At 38.3% G+C, this 19,835-nt stretch overlaps 1 protein-coding gene across 1 annotated transcript in view; it reads right to left on the bottom strand.

The window, feature by feature from the left end:
* LOC114645984 (polypeptide N-acetylgalactosaminyltransferase 18) overlaps positions 1–19,835 on the bottom strand; it is a 771,561-nt gene that overhangs the window by 156,956 nt on the left and 594,770 nt on the right. Inside the window, exon 7 of the mRNA XM_028793932.2 lies at positions 7,625–7,810. Within this exon, the coding sequence (XP_028649765.1) occupies positions 7,625–7,810 (186 nt within the window). The remainder of the gene's footprint in view (positions 1–7,624; positions 7,811–19,835) is intronic.

Here is a 19,835-nt window from a genome sequence, read left to right as displayed (position 1 = left end):
TGTGGGAGGAAACCAGAGTACCCGGAGGAAACCCACGCACACACGGGGAGAACATGCAAACTCCATGCAGGGAGGACCCGGGAAACGAACCCAGGTCTCCTTACTGCGAGGCAGCAGCGCTACCACTGCGCCACTGTGCCACCCATGAATGAATGTATGCATTTAAAATTTCTACTGTTTTAAATGTGTATGTGTATACTTTCCTGTTTAAAACATAAAAATATAAATTTGAGAAGGTCATTCGGTCATCACTTATGTGAACCTCCCCATTTCATTACAGGGTTGCAGTTAGTCAGAGTTCATCAAAGCACCTAAAGAAACAAGGCAGAAGCCAAAGTACAGGACACGCTCACTCACGAGACACCAGTTACCATAACGCACATTGTAGGGTGTGGAGGAAAACTGGAGTATGGATGTAAATCCCTGCAGTCACAAGGAGAATAAACAAAGTCCTACACAGAGTTGAAAATACATCAAACTAAGCAGTACAATGTCCTCTTTCTAAACTTTTAATGGACTGGTACCTCTCAGTCGGTGATCTTCATTTTCTGTTTTTCTAAATATTGTATTAAATAGATTAGAAATGAGGAACCCACAGTTGTAAGTAGACCAAGATAGCTATTCTGTTGTTAGCTCCCTTTTTATATGCCTTTCATTTTTAGTATTACATAGTAAACCAACACTGAAAAATTACTGAAAATATAAATTGTTTATTTTGGCACTATACCAGTTTTTTGTGCATTTTGGAACTGGAAAAAAATTTTCTTTGTGCAGGCACATTGTGCTCTGTTGTGCAGCTCTGTGTGGTATAAACTGCTAGAAGGACTCACCTACTCCATGTCACGATATGTAAAGCAGCGGGGAGCACAGGTACACATGTGAGTGGGGCAGCGGGGGAATGAAACAGCTGCTATCGTGTTAGTACCAGTACTGAGACATGAAGGCCAGTATCAGTTCCAAAATCAAAATTTTAGCATCACTCCAACCCTAATAACAAAGCAGGAGCACAGAATTATAAAAAAAGTGATGGGGGGAAAAACATAAACTGAATCTGTTCTTATGCTCTAAAGCAGGGGTTTTTAACCTGAAGTCAGTGGACCCCTAGGGGGTTCATCTTTGGATTTCATGGGGTCTGTGAGGATCAGATAAAAATTAACATATACAGTGGGTACGGAAAGTATTCAGACCCCCTTCAATTTTTCACTCTTTGTTATATTGCAGCCATTTGCTAAAATCATTTAAATTATTTTTTTTCCTCATTAATGTACACACAGCACCCCATATTGACAGACAAAAAAAAGAATTTTTGAAATTGTTGCAGATTTATTAAAAAAAAAAACTGAAATATCACATGGTCCTAAGTATTCAGACCCTTTGCTCAGTATTTAGTAGAAGCACCCTTTTGAGCTAATACAGCCATGAGTCTTCTTGGGAAAGATGCAACAAGTTTTTCACACCTGGATTTGGGGATCCTCTGCCATTCCTCCTTGCAGATCCTCTCCAGTTCTGTCAGGTTGGATGGTAAACGTTGGTGGACAGCCATTTTTAGGTCTCTCCAGAGATGCTCAATTGGGTTTAAGTCAGGGCTCTGGCTGGGCCATTCAAGAACAGTCACAGAGTTGTTGTGAAGCCACTCCTTCGTTATTTTAGCTGTGTGCTTAGGGTCATTGTCTTGTTGGAAGGTAAACCTTCGGCCCAGTCTGAAGTCCTTAGCACTCTGGAGAAGGTTTTTGTCCAGGATATCCCTGTACTTGGCCGCATTCATCTTTCCCTCGATTGCAACCAGTCGTCCTGTCCCTGCAGCTGAAAAACACCCCCACAGCATGATACTGCCACCGTCATGCTTCACTGTGGGGACTGTATTGGACAAGTGATGAGCAGTGCCTGGTTGTCTCCACACATACCTCAGTGCAAGACACATGACAGCCAGCATGGAGTTTGCTAAAAGACACCTGAAGGACTCTGAGATGGTGAGAAATAAGATTCTCTGGTCTGATGAGACCAAGATAGAACTTTTTGGCCTTAATTCTAAGCGGTATGTGTGGAGACAACCAGGCACTGCTCATCACTTGGCTTGGCGGACGGTGATCCCCCAACCTTTCGCATGGCTCCATGGGAGATGGAGTCTTCCACAGCCTGGTGGGGAGCTCGGATGGCCGCTAGGGCCAGCTTGACCGGCTGGACGAATCTTCAGCCCCACCCGGAAGTGCTATTAGGACCAGGTGGTCAAGCACCTGGAACGCTTCCGGGTGGGCTATAAAAGGGGCCAGCCACCACCACTCAAGAGCCAGAGTCGGGAGGAGGAGGACTAAGCTAGAGGAGGAGTGGTGGTAAAGGAGAAGAGTGTTTTGGTGGTGTTGGAATTGTGCTTTGGGACTGTGTTGGGCTGTGTGGCACGGGGAAGACGTGTCCCACAGTTGAAGAATAATAAAGCCTGTGTTGATTGTGCATGTGCCTCTGCGTCAGTCTGTGCCGGGTCGGGCGCTATACAGCATCCAGATTACAGCGGGCAGAGCTGAGGGGGACGGATAGTGTTAATATACAATGCTATTTTATTTCAATTTCATTTGCATATTTTTCTTTACTTTTGAAACTATTATATTTTTTATTTATTTTCTTAAATACATCAAACTTAAAAAATATGATTAATTAGGGCAATCTTAACCTTTTGGATAATTGTAAACTTTGTAATTGTTTGGCAGAAGCAGCTTTAATATAATAATTTAAGATCAAAATTAAGAAAAAAGGCTGTCCTAGTTTGCCATTTTGAAGTGCAAAAATGTTAAATAGCACACAATATCTGTCCTGCAACTAGACAAAATGAGGCATTTTTGAATAATTAAATGAACTTGACTTTTACCATCAATTATACTTGCCTTAATATTTAACAGAATCTTACAGAAATAAGCACTGATAGGAAAAATGTCAGGTGTTGGAAATATAAAAAATTAGTAGGTATGTGTTTATGCAACTAACATTGCCTGCTCTGCTCAATACTTTAGAGTGGCTTAGCCTAAAAGATTTTAAATGAAGTTGCACCCTACATATACTCAGATGTAACAGACAGCAGTTGGGCAATGTTCAGCTCCCCGAACATAATGCTTCAGTATATTGTACAATATTCTCATAGTGGAGTTCTCACATCTAATCAGGCAGAAGCTGGCAATATGTTCCTATGGAACAAAAATAACCTCACAAGTACCCCATGGGTAGTGAGGCATACAAGTTTGACAACTACATTTCATGTACAGCTTTTAATTATTTTTAAACTGTAAGCACTGATTGTATATAAAAAAAGGAAGAAAAACTAAGGAGTTCTTAAAATAATAAAGAACTATTCCAGTTATCCAAATGAGCCTAACTAGACCACAATATTGCCCTTTGCTGTGAGGTGAGGAATAAGGAAGATGATCTGCTTACACATTAAAATGCTCTAATGTGCCAAATGCAGGCAATGCAAAATGGTAATGCCTGGTAATGTTCAGCTCCCTGAATATAATGTTTCAGTACATTGTACAATATTCAATATATTGGACAATTTTGTACAACCAGTAATGGCGCACTGCATGATAATATGCAATGAATACACTTGACTTGACCATACTCTGCGCCTGTACGCATCCACCATACGGCTGCAATCCTGCCGAGAGTTGATTCTACAATAAAATAAAATACAAATAAAAAGAGTAATAATTCCAAAACTCTTCACTTTTAATATAAAGCTGTAGTGCAGAGTTTCAGCGTAGTATATGTGTACCAAATTTCAGGCTACAGGTTATTTGATTTTTGACCCTGACCATCCTGGGTTGATCTCTGACCTTGGAGGTCTCTCATCACCCCGAAAGTGGACAGTAGGGCTCACATAGTGCATGTGTACCAAATTTCACGTCAATAGTTCAAACAGTTTGCGAGCTATGGACGATTTAAAATCCTGGACAGACAAACGGACAACCATGGTAGTGTATTAGATAAGAATAATGTCCAACATGTCAGAGCTTCCCTGTAAACATTGTTTCTTCATCTGATTGTTTTTTCCTGTGATATTTGGAAAACATTCTTGGTAGGAGACAACAGTTATTCTCAGATACAAGCTTCACTGTAGAACATGTAAACCAATGGGTATATTATTTTAAGATGCTTGTGAAGATACCTGGAGGACAGACAGGACGTTGTCAAATAGGATACGATGGAGGCCTAGCTATTTCTCCCAAGTCACCAATTAGCAGAAGATATCCATCCATTTTCTAACCCGCTGAATCCGAACACAGGGTCACGGGGGTCTTCTGGAGCCAATCCCAGCCAACACAGGGCACAAGGCAGGAACCAATCCCGGGCAGGGTGCCAACCCACCGCAGGCAGAAGATATTCTTAGGACAAAGCAACAGTAGGCCTGCTATGCACTTGTAAGCAGAAAAGGCAATGAGAAGTTCTGGGAGTCTGGCTTTCCAAAGGAGTGTTTCAGATCAGAGGCACACCAATATACCTTGTACCACTGGATGCTGTAGAGGCTTGGAGATATTAATGCTCTGAAGGATAATCCTCAACATTGGAAGCGAATCAAGTGAATATTTGTCATTAAAAACCCAAGGGGAACAACAAAAGGCCTTCCTGCATGTGTGATTTCCTTGTGGGTGAAGGAGATTGTGAGCATATGGGTGTAAGAAAGGAATGGCTCCACATATAGTTAGATCCACAAATATTTGGACAGAGACAACTTTTTTCTAATTTTGGTTCTGTACATTACCACAATGAATTTTAAATGAAACAACTCAGATGCAGTTGAAGTGCAGACTCTCAGCTTTAATTCAGTGGGGTGAACAAAACGATTGCATAAAAATGTGAGGCAACTAAAGCATTTGTTTAACACAATCCCTTCATTTCAGGGGCTCAAACGTAATTGGACAAATTAAATAACTGGAAATAAAATGTTCATTTCTAATACTTGGTTGAAAACCCTTTGCTGGCAATGACAGCCTGAAGTCTTGAACTCATGGACATCACCAGATGCTGGGTTTCCTCCTTTTTTAATGCTCTGCCAGGCCTTTACTGCAGCGGCTTTCAGTTGCTGTTTGTTTGTGGGCCTTTCTGTCTGAAGTTGAGTCTTCAACAAGTGAAATGCATGCTCAATTGGGTTAAGATCAGGTGACTGACCTGGCCATTCAAGAATTTTCCACTTCTTTGCTTTAATAAACTCCTGGGTTGCTTTGGCTGTATGTTTTGGGTCATTGTCCATCTGTATCATGAAACGCCACCCAATCAATTTGACTGCATTTAGCTGGATTTGAGCAGACAGTATGTCTCTGAACACCTCAGAATTCATTCGGCTGCTTCTGTCCTGTCCTGTGTCACATTATCAACAAACACTAGTGTCCCAGTGCCACTGGCAGCCATGCACGCCCAAGCCATCACACTGCCCCCACCGTGTTTTAAAGATGATGTGGTATGCTTTGGATAATGAGCTGTTCCACGCCTTCTCCATACTTTTTTCTTGCCATCATTCTGGTAGAGGTTGATCTTGGTTTCATCTGTCCAAAGAATGTTTTTCCAGAACTGTGCTGGCTTTTTTAGATGTTCTTTAGCAAAGTCCAATCTAGCTTTTCTATTCTTGAGGCTTATGAGTGGCTTTCACCTTGCAGTGTACCCTCTGTATTTACTTTCATGCAGTCTTCTCTTTATGGTAGACTTGGGTATCGATACAGTATGTCTACTCCCTGGAGAGTGTTGTTCACTTGGTTGGCTGTTGTGAAGGGGATTCTCTTCACCATGGAAATGATTCTGTGATCATCCACCACTGTTGTCTTCCGTGGACGTCCAGGTCTTTTTGCGATGCTGAGTTCACCAGTGCTTGCTTTCTTTCTCAGGATGTACCAAACTGTAGATTTTGCCACTCGTAATATTGTAGCAATTTCTTGGATGGGTTTTTTCTGTTTTCGCAGCTTAAGGATGGCTTCTTTCACCTGCATGGAGAGCTCCTTTGATCGCATGTTGTCTGTTCACAGCAAAATCTTCCACATGCAAGCACCACACCTCAAATCAACTCCAGGCCTTTTATCTGCTTAATTGATAATGACGTAACGACGGACTTGCCCTCACCTGCCCATGAAATGGCCTTTGAGTCAATTGTCCAATTACTTTTGAGCCCCTGAAATTAAGGGATTGTGTTAAAAAAATGCTTTAGTTGCCTCACATTTTTATGCAATCGTTTTGTTCACCCCACTGAATTAAAGCTGAAAAGCTGCACTTCAACTGCATCTGAGTTGTTTCATTTAAAATTCATTGTGGTAATGTACAGAACCAAAATTAGAAAAAAGTTGTCTCTGTCCAAATATTTATGGACCTAACTGTATAAACACAATATCTAGCATCTGCTTAGTAAGATCCACAGAGGGCCTCAGGTGTCTCTGTTGTATGCATGTGTGTTTACTTCCTTTCAAAATAAAACAGAGAAACTGATTTTACTGTTGGGTTTCAAATTTGCCAACTTTATTCGGGCTTGGACAGATCGTAAGGTTTTGGGTTTGGGCTTTCACTTCATGCCTGTGCAAAATTCTGGTCGTGTATATTATAATGCCTCTAAAGGCGGAGTGGTGGCTCTGAGGCTAGGGATCTGCACTGGCAAACGGAAGGTTGCCGGTTCGAATCCCATAAATGCTAAAAGGAACTCTGCTCTGTTGGGCCCTTAAGCAAGGCCCTTAACCTGCAATTGCTAAGCGCTTTGAGTAGTGAGAAAAGCGCTATATAAATGCAAAAAATTATTAAAAAAAAAATTATTATTATTAAATTAAAGTTACATCCAAGCTATCTGTTAAAAAACAGCTATCAGTGTCTGGGACACTCTAATCTAAGGTAATAAGCTCTGCTGTAGAAGGTTACCCTTCTCTACTTTTGAGCCACTGCCCACCAAAATATCTTTGTATGTCACTACATGCAACTTCTGGCCTAGCTAGTGAATTAAAATATTACACCTTTGTGTGCATGTTTCCCAACATGAAGTAGTTTTATTTAATCCTGTTCTTATTACAGTTGCGCCCAGGTGCCATCTGCTGTTGAAAGTAGTGAAGTTACATTAAAACTACAGAAAAAGGCCTGCAGAAAGTCAATAGAAATGCCTGTAATTTATCAAGTTATCTGCACTGTACTCATATAACATTGCTTTTGTTGCACTTTTTCTGTTGACTTCCCCTGCCGTGATTTGATTTAGATATTAGAATCATTTATTGTAAAAAATGTTCCTGACTAAGGTCCTATGACGCTAGAGTGGTTAGTACTACTGAGTGAAGGATCTGTCCTGGGTTCAAATGCCACATCTATGTGGATTAGTCACATTTTCCCTGGGCATTTTGGCCAAGCTCCCCTGTCTACCATACTTCTAGAAAAAGCCTAGTTATTTATAAACCATCTGCAATGAATGTTTGCCATCTAACAGAAATTTAGTTAGAAGCAACTTCCTGGATGGTTCAAAATTTAGTGGCTCAAGTAAAAGTTTTAATTGTAAAAATAAAGTTCAGACTAAGACCGTGTTGTCATTTACTTTAAACAATACACAAATGAATACATAATTATAATGAAACTTTATGAAACTTATTCGATTCTCTACATGCTACTGGAAATCCAAACTACCCACCTCTTGAGGTATGTTCCAGGCCATATAGACATGGCTTTTGAACTCATCCATCCACACCTCCGCCACTCTGAGTGCATTTCTTCTGACATGGGCTGTCAAATCTTCAGTATATGGCTTATGGGCTCTTTCAATATGTGCTATTCTGGAACATGGCAGTACTTCAACACTGCCCCCACACTGCCAGACCTAAGAATACAGAGATTTTGGCATTATAGAATTGCAGTTGTTTTTACATGAATCCAATAACAGAGGACAAACTTCCAAGAATGCTTGAATGAGGCTATGCAGTCTGAGTTAAGACAAATCAGCAGCCAGCCCACAAAATTGGTTAATTATACAATACTTGATGTGGAATTTGTCCCTTTTGCATTTTAACTGTTAGGAAACCTTTTTTGTTTTTACTTAACTTAAACATGAAAATGCAGTTATTATAATTCATATATTCCTGGAAATCTAATCAGTTTAATGTAGGCTACAAACAACGTATGCAGTAATATTGAAATTGAAAGCTAATTCACCCATCTGTTTTCAGAATGCAATCCAGCTTTTATGAGATACTGAATAGCATAATGTACAAGCCAGCAACCAGCCTAGGGCAGGAAATCAGCCTGACAAAGAGCACACCAACGCACACAACCATACTCAGACAAAAGTGGGACAATTTAGATTTAACTATTAAACAAAGGTGTAGAAAAGGTGAAAAAGTATATATTGTAGCACAGTTAAAGAGGTGAAGGTTTGGGCTCCAGAGGACACCCTGTTTAATGCTGAGATGAAATGAAAAAGAAGGGAAGACATCAGAAGGAGTAATGCTAATAATGCTAGCGGTCTTCACTGCTTTCCATGAGCTATTCAAGACTTCTTGATGGGGGAGATCAATCCTCCTGAGAAGCTGGTCGCAAAATGAACACTGACTTCCAGGTAGGTGGCAATATATATACGGAGCAGGCAGGAAGAGGTGGGACTTGCAATTCAAACTAGAAAGTTTCTTCTGGGGATTTTCCTTGTGAGGGTCTGGGTCAGCTCCACACTACCTTGTCGCTTCTGGGATCCTAGTCATGAATCGAGATGAGCAGCCAATGCATCTGTAGCAAAGCAGTAGGTGCAAAAGTGACAGGTACTTTTATTGAAATCAATCAAAAATCAGTGTTCAAAAAGTGCAGTGCATCCAATTAATTGCCATGTGGAGGTTAAAATATTCAGATAATAAATATTCCATTCCATCAAAACAAGGTTAAAATCACAGGGAGGAATCTGTTCTTTAAAAAGCAAGAAGCACTGTCTCCTCTTCTTACCCTGCATGGGATCCTGCAGCCAGAGGAGATGTCCTTCTGACAGGCACAGCTATTCTTCTCCTGCAACTCTCACTTACACTCCTTGGCCTTACACAAGAGTGAGCATCAGGCCACTCCAGCTACCCCAAAAATGCTCAGTTGGAGTGGCCCCTCTTCAGCTCCCCTTGAGCGTCGGCTCTAAGCTCCTCCCGAGGCTCTCCTCCTGGCTGCCTACCTCCTCTCCTCCTCAACCTGACATCTCCTGATCCTGCCTTCGTCTTCATCCCCTCTTTAACCTCTTGTTTCTCTTATTCTTTTCTGATGTTTCCCTTTTCTCTCACTGCCGTGCAGGCTCTTCTTTATGTGGCCTGATTGGGCATGAGTGCAATATGGCGCTACCTCCGAGGCATGAGTGAGGCACCTGACTGATCCGCTCGCCTTACACCTGAGTATGCGATCAGCCAAACACCGCAATCAACCCCGGAGCAAAGTGTGCTGGTGAAACCCTGCACCCAACTGGAGCCTACACAGTCTTGGGATGCAATTATTTAAAACCAGCACAACATCATGGACCACTTATCACACTCCTTCACTCTTGACACTGAGATGGAAACCAGGTTAGTAGTTTTGCTTCAACTGTTGTCTTCACCTTGTGTTTCTCTTCACTAAGACCTGTGACACACTTCTGAAACTCAAGTGTGTGACAATATATATATATATATATATATATATATATATATATATATATATATATATATATATATATTAAGAAGAAATCTCAAACATCTTTAATTGTTATTTAAAAAACTTCCACTAATGAAGAGTCAAGCAACATGTCAGTGGGTACAGGGTATACAGTATTCATGATATAATAAATAGCTTGGAATAAAAGGACTAAAAATAAATAAATCAACTCCTAACAAAATTTAACCTATTGTCTTACAAAAGCTGGTATTTATAGATAAACTATAATTTATATTTTTGATTGATAATAAAAAAAAAAACAATGACACTATGGGAGATGAAGCCGTAGCTCTATCATTATATAAAAAGGAATAAAGGAATATGGGCCAAGCCAGGTAATTGTAGATCCCTTAGCTTAATTTACTTTCAATGTGTATTAATGACAGCTATTACAAATCACAACACAGAAAATCAACTTTCCATTACACTCATATTAATGTGCAGTGCTAGATTTTTTAAAAAGAAGAATAACATACATCTGAAAGCAGAAGAGTGTATAATATTCTTGGAAAAAGACAATGGGAAATGGTGTGAGTGTTTTCTGACTTAGCTGATATCAAAAATGAGATGCTTCCTGGATCAGTGCTAGGAATGCTGCTTTTTTGTATAAAGGATTTACAAAGGTATACAACGTTTTTCAAATACGAGTATGGAACTAAGTTAGGTGGATTAGTAAATCCATTACATTTTACATAAACAAGCAAACATTTAAACATCATATCATTTTTTACAGTAGTAGATACAAATATTTTTGAATAACATTTACTGAAGGATTTAAAAGCAGGCTTCACAGATGAGGTTGGTGCAGTGGTTAGCGTTGCTGCCTCACAATGTCTCATCCTCGGTTTGTTTCCTAAGGGATGGCCCGTTTTGCTGACTTTGAGTGTTCTTATTATGAGTTCAGTCTTGGGATCCTTCACTTGTAACACAATCATACGACATGCTATCATTTGGTCAGATGACTGCATACTGGCCTGATGTGAGTGTTGCTCTGTACTGTATATATATATGATTTCTGTGACACTACTATAACATCTTGACAAACCTAAGGGTCTTTTCTTAATTGCACAACTTCACATCTTGCTACATCAGTCCTCCCAAGGCAGGGGGCATCTTTCCAACTGTTGCTACTAAGTTTCAGTCAAGATTTTCTGAAGAAGAGAATGGAGATACAAAATAAAAAAATAATTGACGGAATCACATGGAACATTTGTCCAAGAAAGCAGTCTTGCTTGTACCTTGTGGCCTGGGATTAAAAATTAGGTAATTGTCCCTCTTGCATGTTCTAAAAGGTGACTAAAGAATTTTCAGTCATAGCCTTTGTTTACATAATCTTAACAAGTCCGAGGCAGCCCCTCCTGCAAAGACCTGTTGTCTAGTCTGACATACCCAGCAACTCACTCCAACTAGTACACAACTCCCTTTGATGAAATCATACAGGTTTAATTTTGTCTTTCGTCTTAGAGATGGGAACTGGGTCATTAGAGCTAAGAATTAATGAATGCTTGTCTGGAAACATAATGCATTTAAATGCATCAAAAACGGCGGTCGTCTGTCTGATGTCTCAGGTTTTACATACCACAACAGAATGGAAAAAAGGGGAAAAAAAAGGTTGTGGCTGAACTCACCGTTGTACCTGTTGACCCTTCATATAGCGTTGGCTCAGTCAGACATGTTATTGCCTCTCAGAAAAAGAGGCGAGTATGATTGTGCCAGAAAGTCAGCATGCAATCGGTAAATGTGACAAGCCCAGTGATTTTCAATTACATAAACTGAAGTGGTGAGGCAACAAGATCAGCAACTGCAGTCGTCAAATGTAACATACTTCATGACCAGAAGTCGTGTAATTTGACATTGGCTTAAAGCTGGTTGTGAGAAAAATTGCTTCTCTAGTAATCACTTCTATGAAAATTACAAGGAAACAGACTGAGGGGAGGTCAGACACGTGGAAGCAGGGCAGAAGATGATTGAAAGAAGAGGTGCACTGTGACAAATGTGGAGTGGAGGAGGCACAGAGGGAAGCTGAACAAGAGGTGGTTGGAGATGGATCGAAGGTTCTGAACAGAATGGGTCTCACCCCATTGATGTCCAGGACCACGGACAGTACAGGAAAGCCTGTCGAACTTGGTTAAACCACACAATGACTGTCAGACTGGTTAATTAAAATCAGCCTTGCTTGGATAGCACAAAAGCAGCATGTGATGGATTTTGCCTATAATAACATTTGGAACACACAGTTGCCTTTATTTGTGCTAATACTTGAAAAACGTGTAAAAATACAATTATTAATAGTTCCAAATATTTATTATCTGGCTTTCTGTTATTTGGAAATGAAAGGCCTGGATTATCTTTTTCATTCTGCACCTTTCATTAAATTTTGTAATATCGTCTCTTTCATTAGTAAACCTTTCTTTGGTTGTTTATTTATGGCCTTAATCTTTCAAGAATTGCTATCAGTTTATCAAACATGTAGTATGTTAGGGTATAGACAATGTAATGATACTGTACATTTAATGATGCCTTCACTTCCATGAATGCCTTTAATGATTATAGAGCAAATGTGAGCTCTTGTATTAATGCTATTTTTCAAAGTATTCCTTCAGTTTATTAAAATGTCTAAAAATGTGCTCAGTTGAGATAGGGTGGGTGCCTGTACTGAGAGGGGCTGTCTGATAAGCAAAAATTTAGAAAATGTAGAAATTGTAGCTTATGTAACACTAGATAGATGAAAGGCCAGTTTTAGCAAAAAACTGACATGAAAACACGCACTGAAAGTGAGGACAAAAATCAGTATTACAATGTAGGAAGACGGATACTGCCAGGGAGTGGTAAGCCCTATAAATATAATGGGTACTTTTCTTAAGAGGAAACAGAGAGACAGAAAGAGGCTAAGAGACAAGGGTCACAGTATTAGAATGAGGACAGCACACCTTCTGATCAGGTGCTTGTTTCCAAATAAAGAAACTTGAGACTATTTTGTCTGTTCGAGGGTGAAGTCCAAGTGGACTAGCAGTAAGGAACTCATTTTTTTTTGCAGCAGATGTGAAAATGTGGAGGACTGATGCCTTTTTAAGAAAGGTATCACTGAAGCTCTGTGAGAGATGTAACTCTATAAGGGCTACATAGGGGTGAAGGGACTCTAAGGCCATTTAAAGGAATTTGTCCATGTAGGCAATGAATGGCCATGTACAGCAGTCAACAAAGTGTCTCCTTGGAAAAACCAGATAACTCACACCAAAGGTCTAATTTACTCTAGAAGACTGGTAGGGTGAGGTTCTTGAGGGATACAGTAAGATTACCAGACGTTTCGTATTTCCCAGGGTAGTCACATATTTCTTGGCCAATTACAGTGTCTTGGTTTCTTTTTTTAAAAGTCCTCATTTTTCCTGTATTTTAAACACGACTCATTTCTTAGTCTTGCCAGTCCATGTAGAAAGAGCACTTTGGGGGCGACATGCTTCAATGAACTAAAAATCACCAATCATGTCAATTCTGTTTAAAACAGGCATTATCAGACCAATCAGATATTCCTTATTTATAAAGCAAAGCTTAACGAACTGGAAACTGTGCAAGTGAAAGGCCCTTAGTTCTGAGATGGCTTGCTTTAGCTACATGCTTAATCCATCAAAATGACTATGGGTTTGTACTCTTTTAACAAAGGACTTTAGAGAGAATTTAAATCTCTGAAAAAAAAAAAAAGTATTTGATTCCAAAGACAACAAACTGACATGCCAATCACGTGGAGGCAGATGTTCTATCTCCCATGGAGGACACAGAGATATTACCCAGCATATCAATACTAAAAAAATACATGAAGATACCAAAAAGTGTAATTGTGCCAGGTAGGCCAAGAGTCAAAGCAGACAAGATTTATGCAAACGCAGGGCTGTTCGTATATGCCATCATTCAGCAGTATAAATAAACCACAACCTAAGTGGCTGTATAGGATTTTCTAATTCAAGTGAGTTACTGTATGTGCAGGCAGTGTCAGAGTGGTTGTGGATAGCATTGTAATATAGCAATGAGCCACCAGCAGGTACATAAAGTGTTGTTTAAAATAATACCGTGGCTTTGAAGGAGGTATTTTTTTGTTTTATTCTTTAGAGTTGCCATGTGTATGAGCAGTGTAAATGTGTTTGTATAAAACATTGTATAACCATGATACCCCTGGTCCACACTCCCCAATACCACCCTGTCCCACCCAGAGGGGCTGTCCCATACTCTTTCAGGGAGAATCTGCTTTCCCTAGAGATACAGAGATGGGTAAATGGATGTGAAATGAAAAGGGAGTGTTCTGTGGAACTTGAAATGTAGATAGATAGATAGATAGATAGATAGATAGATAGATAGATAGATAGATAGATAGATAGATAGATAGATAGATAGATAGATAGATAGATAGTCCACCTTAATAGCCAAACAGAAATTCAAGCCTGCATGGGTACACCCAAAGGACAGGTATCATCGGTTTGTGCAACTTTTTTTTTTTTTTTTACTATATGTAAACACATATGATTTTTGGAGGACCCGCACATGGCCAAGATCAGTTTTTATCCCACTGCTAAAGAAAGGTGACGCCACAGACTGTGCCAACTACAGAACAATCGCCCTGATCCCCCATTGTGTGGTGGGTGTGGCAACGTGCTGTACCAGTGCATGCTCCCCAACCTGACATGACCTAACCTAACTACAGAAATGGTGAGGTTGGTTGGATTTTTATAGAACATTACAAAATACATATAGTACATGAATGATTTATTCAGATTATTTTATTCCTAAAGGAAAAATGTTGTTTAGAGAATAAATGAAAAGAATATTTAGTATACACAGGTTTAATGAAAGAGACAGGCAAAGGGTCACCCTACAAAAGAGATATGCAGACTTAATACAGTCTATGTCTTCAGGCTCTAAGTTTACTCTAAGCTTTCCCAAAGTTGTCAGCTATTTTAGCATTTTGTTTTCAAAACAGCTTACACTTTCTGGTTATGGACAAGACATTAAATTACACACGATATGGCAAATATCCATATCATCTAATTTCACCTACACTTTATTTTTGAAAATTAATGAAATGCACACATGAAAGAAAATGAATTTTTGATTGCAGAAGTGCTTTCTGAATTTTATATTTTTTTCTGAGCAGCTAAAAATACGGCAGGCATCCTAAAATAAAGCCCAGGCAGATTCAATGTACAGTATGTCTTTTTCCTGCCAAATGGAAAGAGTTCAGATGGGTGTCCTGGAGAGGTCATTCAAATGCAACTTCCTAAATGATAACAGTTGTGTTGTGGTTGTGTTATCAGCTGTTTAAAATCATGGAGACTCTTAGAATCTGTGACAAGGCCTGCACCACTCCTACAGAGCGAAATCACAGATTTGATACCAGCAGATAATTATAGACTGTTCCACATTTGATGCCACTGGTAATGTGCAATTACCTCTGGCTTTTCCTTTCCAGTTAACCAAGTTCTTCCTATGCAGTATTTTATTACAGAACCCCCTAGACAGCTTGTAATTAATCAACTCAATTTAGTTGCTTCACTGATCAGGTTGTGTAGAATTTCCACAGACCTGGGAAACAGGAAAACATGCATTTCTGTTTATGAGCCTTTGACTTTTACAATTCAGTGCTAATGATACCAAATCAAAAAACTATCATTTACATAAGCAATAATTCACCAGTAAAAAGACAGTGTAGATTACAATTTCAATGATAAAGCTTCATTCTTGTCAAACTGAAAAGAAAATGATTATGGGTATGATATGCAGTGCAATAGCATTAGCATGGACAATAGTGAAAGAAAATTAATAATTAAGAGAACTCAATTAATGACAGTTCACATTTTGTTGAAAAGATGATCAGGTTTTCTTGCCAGCAAAGTTGACATAAACCTTTCAAGGTGTGTGTTATATTCTATATAAATGTAATGAATTATTATTATTATTATTATTTATGGGAGCGTGTTCATCCATTTTTATTTAAATGTTCATCCCTTTTTGCTGCAGGAGGAATATTAACCTTTTTGCAGTACATCTACATCTAAATTCCTATCATTTTTGCAGAATTTGTGTTTTCTGAATTACTATTTGCGTCTGCCTGAGTAGTGGATGACTGTGCTCCTCTTGATGTAATTGTATTTAGTTGCACAACAAATTTATCCATGCTTTCATTTTTTTTGCTATTATTTTTTGTCATATCCATTGCAAACTCTGTTTAACTAAACATCGTATCCTAAGCTAATATCACGCACACTACTAAGGGTAGTACAGGAGACCGAAACAGACAGATTAACAGTATATAACATTAGCAGACATTTGTCATCTTTCCCATGAGCTACATTGGAAGTCTTTTTCTGGACAGCAACAAAGCATTTTTAAAGTCATAAAACAACCGATCATATTGAATATTAGTAGGTTTTAATGGTATTTTTTATATTTTTATGTCAGAAATAATGGGGTGCTGAAGCTGCTGGGCCCTCACAAAGCTGGTGTCCAAAAATCAGACAATGTTGAAATGTTGAAATTCCTTTTCTAAGTGATTCTAAGTCATGTAATATTTTTTAAAACTGCATAAAATGGAAAGATGTTCTGTTTTTTCTAACAAAGTTTTCACCTATTTTGCTTAAAGTAGGATAAAATCCTATTTATTATTGAAAATTAAACTGTTACTAAAGGAACCTAAATTTGAATTTCAATGAGATGGGAGCAATTTATATGCCTTGTATGAATAAAATGCGAAGGACAGATGGGTGAATAGAATGTCAATGTCTGCACATTAATGTGAATTTATGGAAATAAGACATTAAAACCATATTAAGCAGGATGTTGATATTTTTGTCAGTGAAGTCAGAGCTCAGTAAATTCTGAGTGAAACCAGTTAATTGCCTCACTTGAATGACAGCAACATCAGAAATTAAATCTTTATGCAACACAAATGGAATGCCAATAATTTCCCTCTAATTAGCCCGTTAGACTGAAGTTTAAGCCAATGCAGCTGACTTCTATATGCATTTAAGGAGCTCAGAACAAAGAACAGCTTGGGTTCTGGCTTTGCTTCTTAAGATTTTCTCCTTCAAGAAAGTACCACTCACCAATACTCCTCTGTGTACTTTTTATATGTACAGAGCTGCTATTCAAATTAAAAGTTTCTTTTCACTCATGCCCAGCTTCTCCCAGGGTACACATTCCAATCCATCATTAATAAAAATGCTAAGAGAAGACTGAACAAGAAATACTTACTAGAAAGAGGAAACATACAGGTTCACTCATGTTTTCTTTAAGAAGGTATTTTCATATAAGGCAGGCAGGGGTTTGGAGGTATGGTGGTAGTTCTGCTCACTAATTATGCTGCTGGAGAATGGAGATGTGTTGCATATTGATTAGCTCATGGGAGTAAGAATGTCGCTGTACCCTATGAGCCTATAAAACTATAAACTGTCAGTGCAACTCTGGCTGATAGTTAAAAAAAGGACCCTGCTATCTATTCTCATTTTCTAAAATTAGTTATAGTGAGTTACTTTTATAAAACCTCAGATACTTCAGTCAGTGATTGCAAATTGAGCTGTTGTAAATAAAAGTTATGTTATAGTCAATAGAGCTACTCTATTCTGCTGTATAACTGTATAATTCAATAATAGCCTTATACAAATTCTCACATTGCATAAGTGTAAGATATGAAATGTAAGCGGCCTAAGTATTAGACACCATATAAGATGAAGGCATCAACTTAAACAGGCTTAAAAATAACAGAAATATGTCTTTCCTCCTAAAAAAATAAAACTGGATTTACTAGCAACCTGAAGATCTCATGCCAAGATGTAGTAAAGACGACAAGTACAGAGGCCTAATTAAAATTAGCTCAAAAAGTTGATTTGGAAGATGAATGACATAAAAATGAAAAAACAAAAGAAAAATCAGAAATCAAGTGTGGGGTTAATAACCAAAGGGCCACTAAGAAAATCAAATGTCAAAAACACAAAATGGAAGTCAAAACCTGTGCTCCAAAGAATAAAGCCAAAATGGTTCTACTGTAGGGTAGCCAGATGTCCCTTATATATGGGACATGTCCCATATATGCCAGTTTTGTCCCCTGTCCCGTACTGACCTTTCAGGGACACCCAAATGTCCCGTATTTAGTTCATTTTCAAATTTCGTAATAAAAATATATTTTTACTACCTTCTTACAGTACTTAGTTGTAACTTTATAAGTAATTATACTTTCTTTTCTCAGATTCTCTTGATGAAAATAACCCAAATGTAACAAGGAAACGAGTGTTTGCTGCCTGTTTGCAACTTGTTCAGTTGCTATGGTAGGCTGAGGACAGCGACACTCTTACCGTTTTGCTCTCCAGCCGCGCTGCTGTGCAGTTCTGTATCAGCATTGCAACATACAGTACAGTGTCAACAAAGTGTGTTATTACTATATGCCACGGCCCACTTTTTTTCTAACTGCCTGTATTAAATATTAATAATATTTCTCTGTTGTCTGTATTAAATAAATATTTTCAAATGATTTCACTTTTACAGAATTTTTTTAGCTTGTACTGAATAATTTTCAAATGATTTTACTTTTGTTTTCCTCATAACCCATTAAAATCCTTGCTTTATGTTTTTAACTTATGTCTCTACTTTTATATAATATATGGGTCTGGGTGTGTAGGGGGCATGTATAAATTTATTTATATAGTAATATAGATAGAGATTTTAAGAGTGTCACGTATTTCTAATTTTCTAATCTGGAAACCCAATTTACTGCTTTCTGGTATCCTTTCTCTATCTATAAGCACTTAGATTCACTTGTTGTAATAAAGTGAATACAAATCCTGGACACTAAAAATAGCATCTCACCATCTTAAATAGCATCACATCACATGTGGATCACATGACTAGCAATGGGTCTCATTAATAACAATATGGCTACAGTCGTGGAAAATAAGTGACACAATGGCAGTGCCCACAAGATCAACAAACACCAAAATGGCATGACATATGACATCACTAAAGTAATTATAAAAATTAATAATCAAAACAATAAAAACAATGTCAAATATAAAAAAGCAATAGAAATGGAATCTACAAGTTCCTAAACACAATTATGAAAGATGTATAGGTCCCAAATTGAAAGTATGTAACATTTTCTGACATGTACAAGAGGTGTGGCCAGCACTGTAACCAATATACAGAATGAAAGGTTTAATCAGATTAGACTGAAAAGTGTACCAGTATTTCTTTTGTATTTATGTGCCTTTACAACAAAAAAAATGTCTTTAAGAAGATGCACCTTAGAAAACCTGATGCTTGTCTGGAGACAGCTAGAAAATTACCATTCTCCTTGTATCTACGTAAGACAATGCCGCCTGCTCCTCTGAAGAGACCAGTGCTGATTCATATAGACCCATTACAACACTGCTGTTACATGGGCTTCTTTCAGCAGTTTTTTTAAGTAGTGTAACAGTATGATTGTATTAATAGTAAGCTATGTGAATCTTTCATTTACTGCTATAATTCCTTGTCTTAATATATCAGCCTTGGTGAAAAGGTAACAAACTTAATTACTACAGCGGCTACAATTCTTAAAAGGCACTCCCAGGGCATGTTAGCCTATACTGAAGACAGCTGTCCTTCAAGAACATGATACTCGATTGCTTCTTCAGAAACAAGGACAGCAGTTAGGCATTTAGATCCTGATGAGCAGACAGAAAAGAAGTCATAACAAGCAGGTGAAAAAAATACTAAACCACAGTTTGGAAATAAAGGCTTTCACACTGGAACTGACCAGCTTGGCTGCAAAGAATGAAAAGCAAACTCCCCCTTTAACTTTATTCTCGCCTTCCATCATGTGACTTTATCCCATTTATGACTGCAAAGTAATACAGTAGATGAAGCTAAGCAGATTCAGGGAAAACTGAACATGAAAGCACAGATCAGGAGCAGCAGTAAGTCATATCAGACACCAAAAGGATTCTGCATGTAGCCCTCAGCAAAACTATTTAAGTAACCTTTATTTATTACTGAATAAGAAATTTTAATTAGAATCTCAATGACAAAGCCTACAGCTTGTTCTTTAGATCTTATTTCAACAAAATTACTGTGAGAAAACCCCATGTGGTGCTTGCTAAGTCTATGAATAATATACAGTATTAAATATTCCTTCATTATTGTTTGTGATCCTTTGAACGTACCGCTGTTAGGTC

This window comes from Erpetoichthys calabaricus, chromosome 2, assembly GCF_900747795.2.
Source record: "Erpetoichthys calabaricus chromosome 2, fErpCal1.3, whole genome shotgun sequence".
Lineage (NCBI taxonomy): Eukaryota > Metazoa > Chordata > Cladistia > Polypteriformes > Polypteridae > Erpetoichthys > Erpetoichthys calabaricus.
This window is presented reverse-complemented; position numbering and strand designations above follow the sequence as displayed.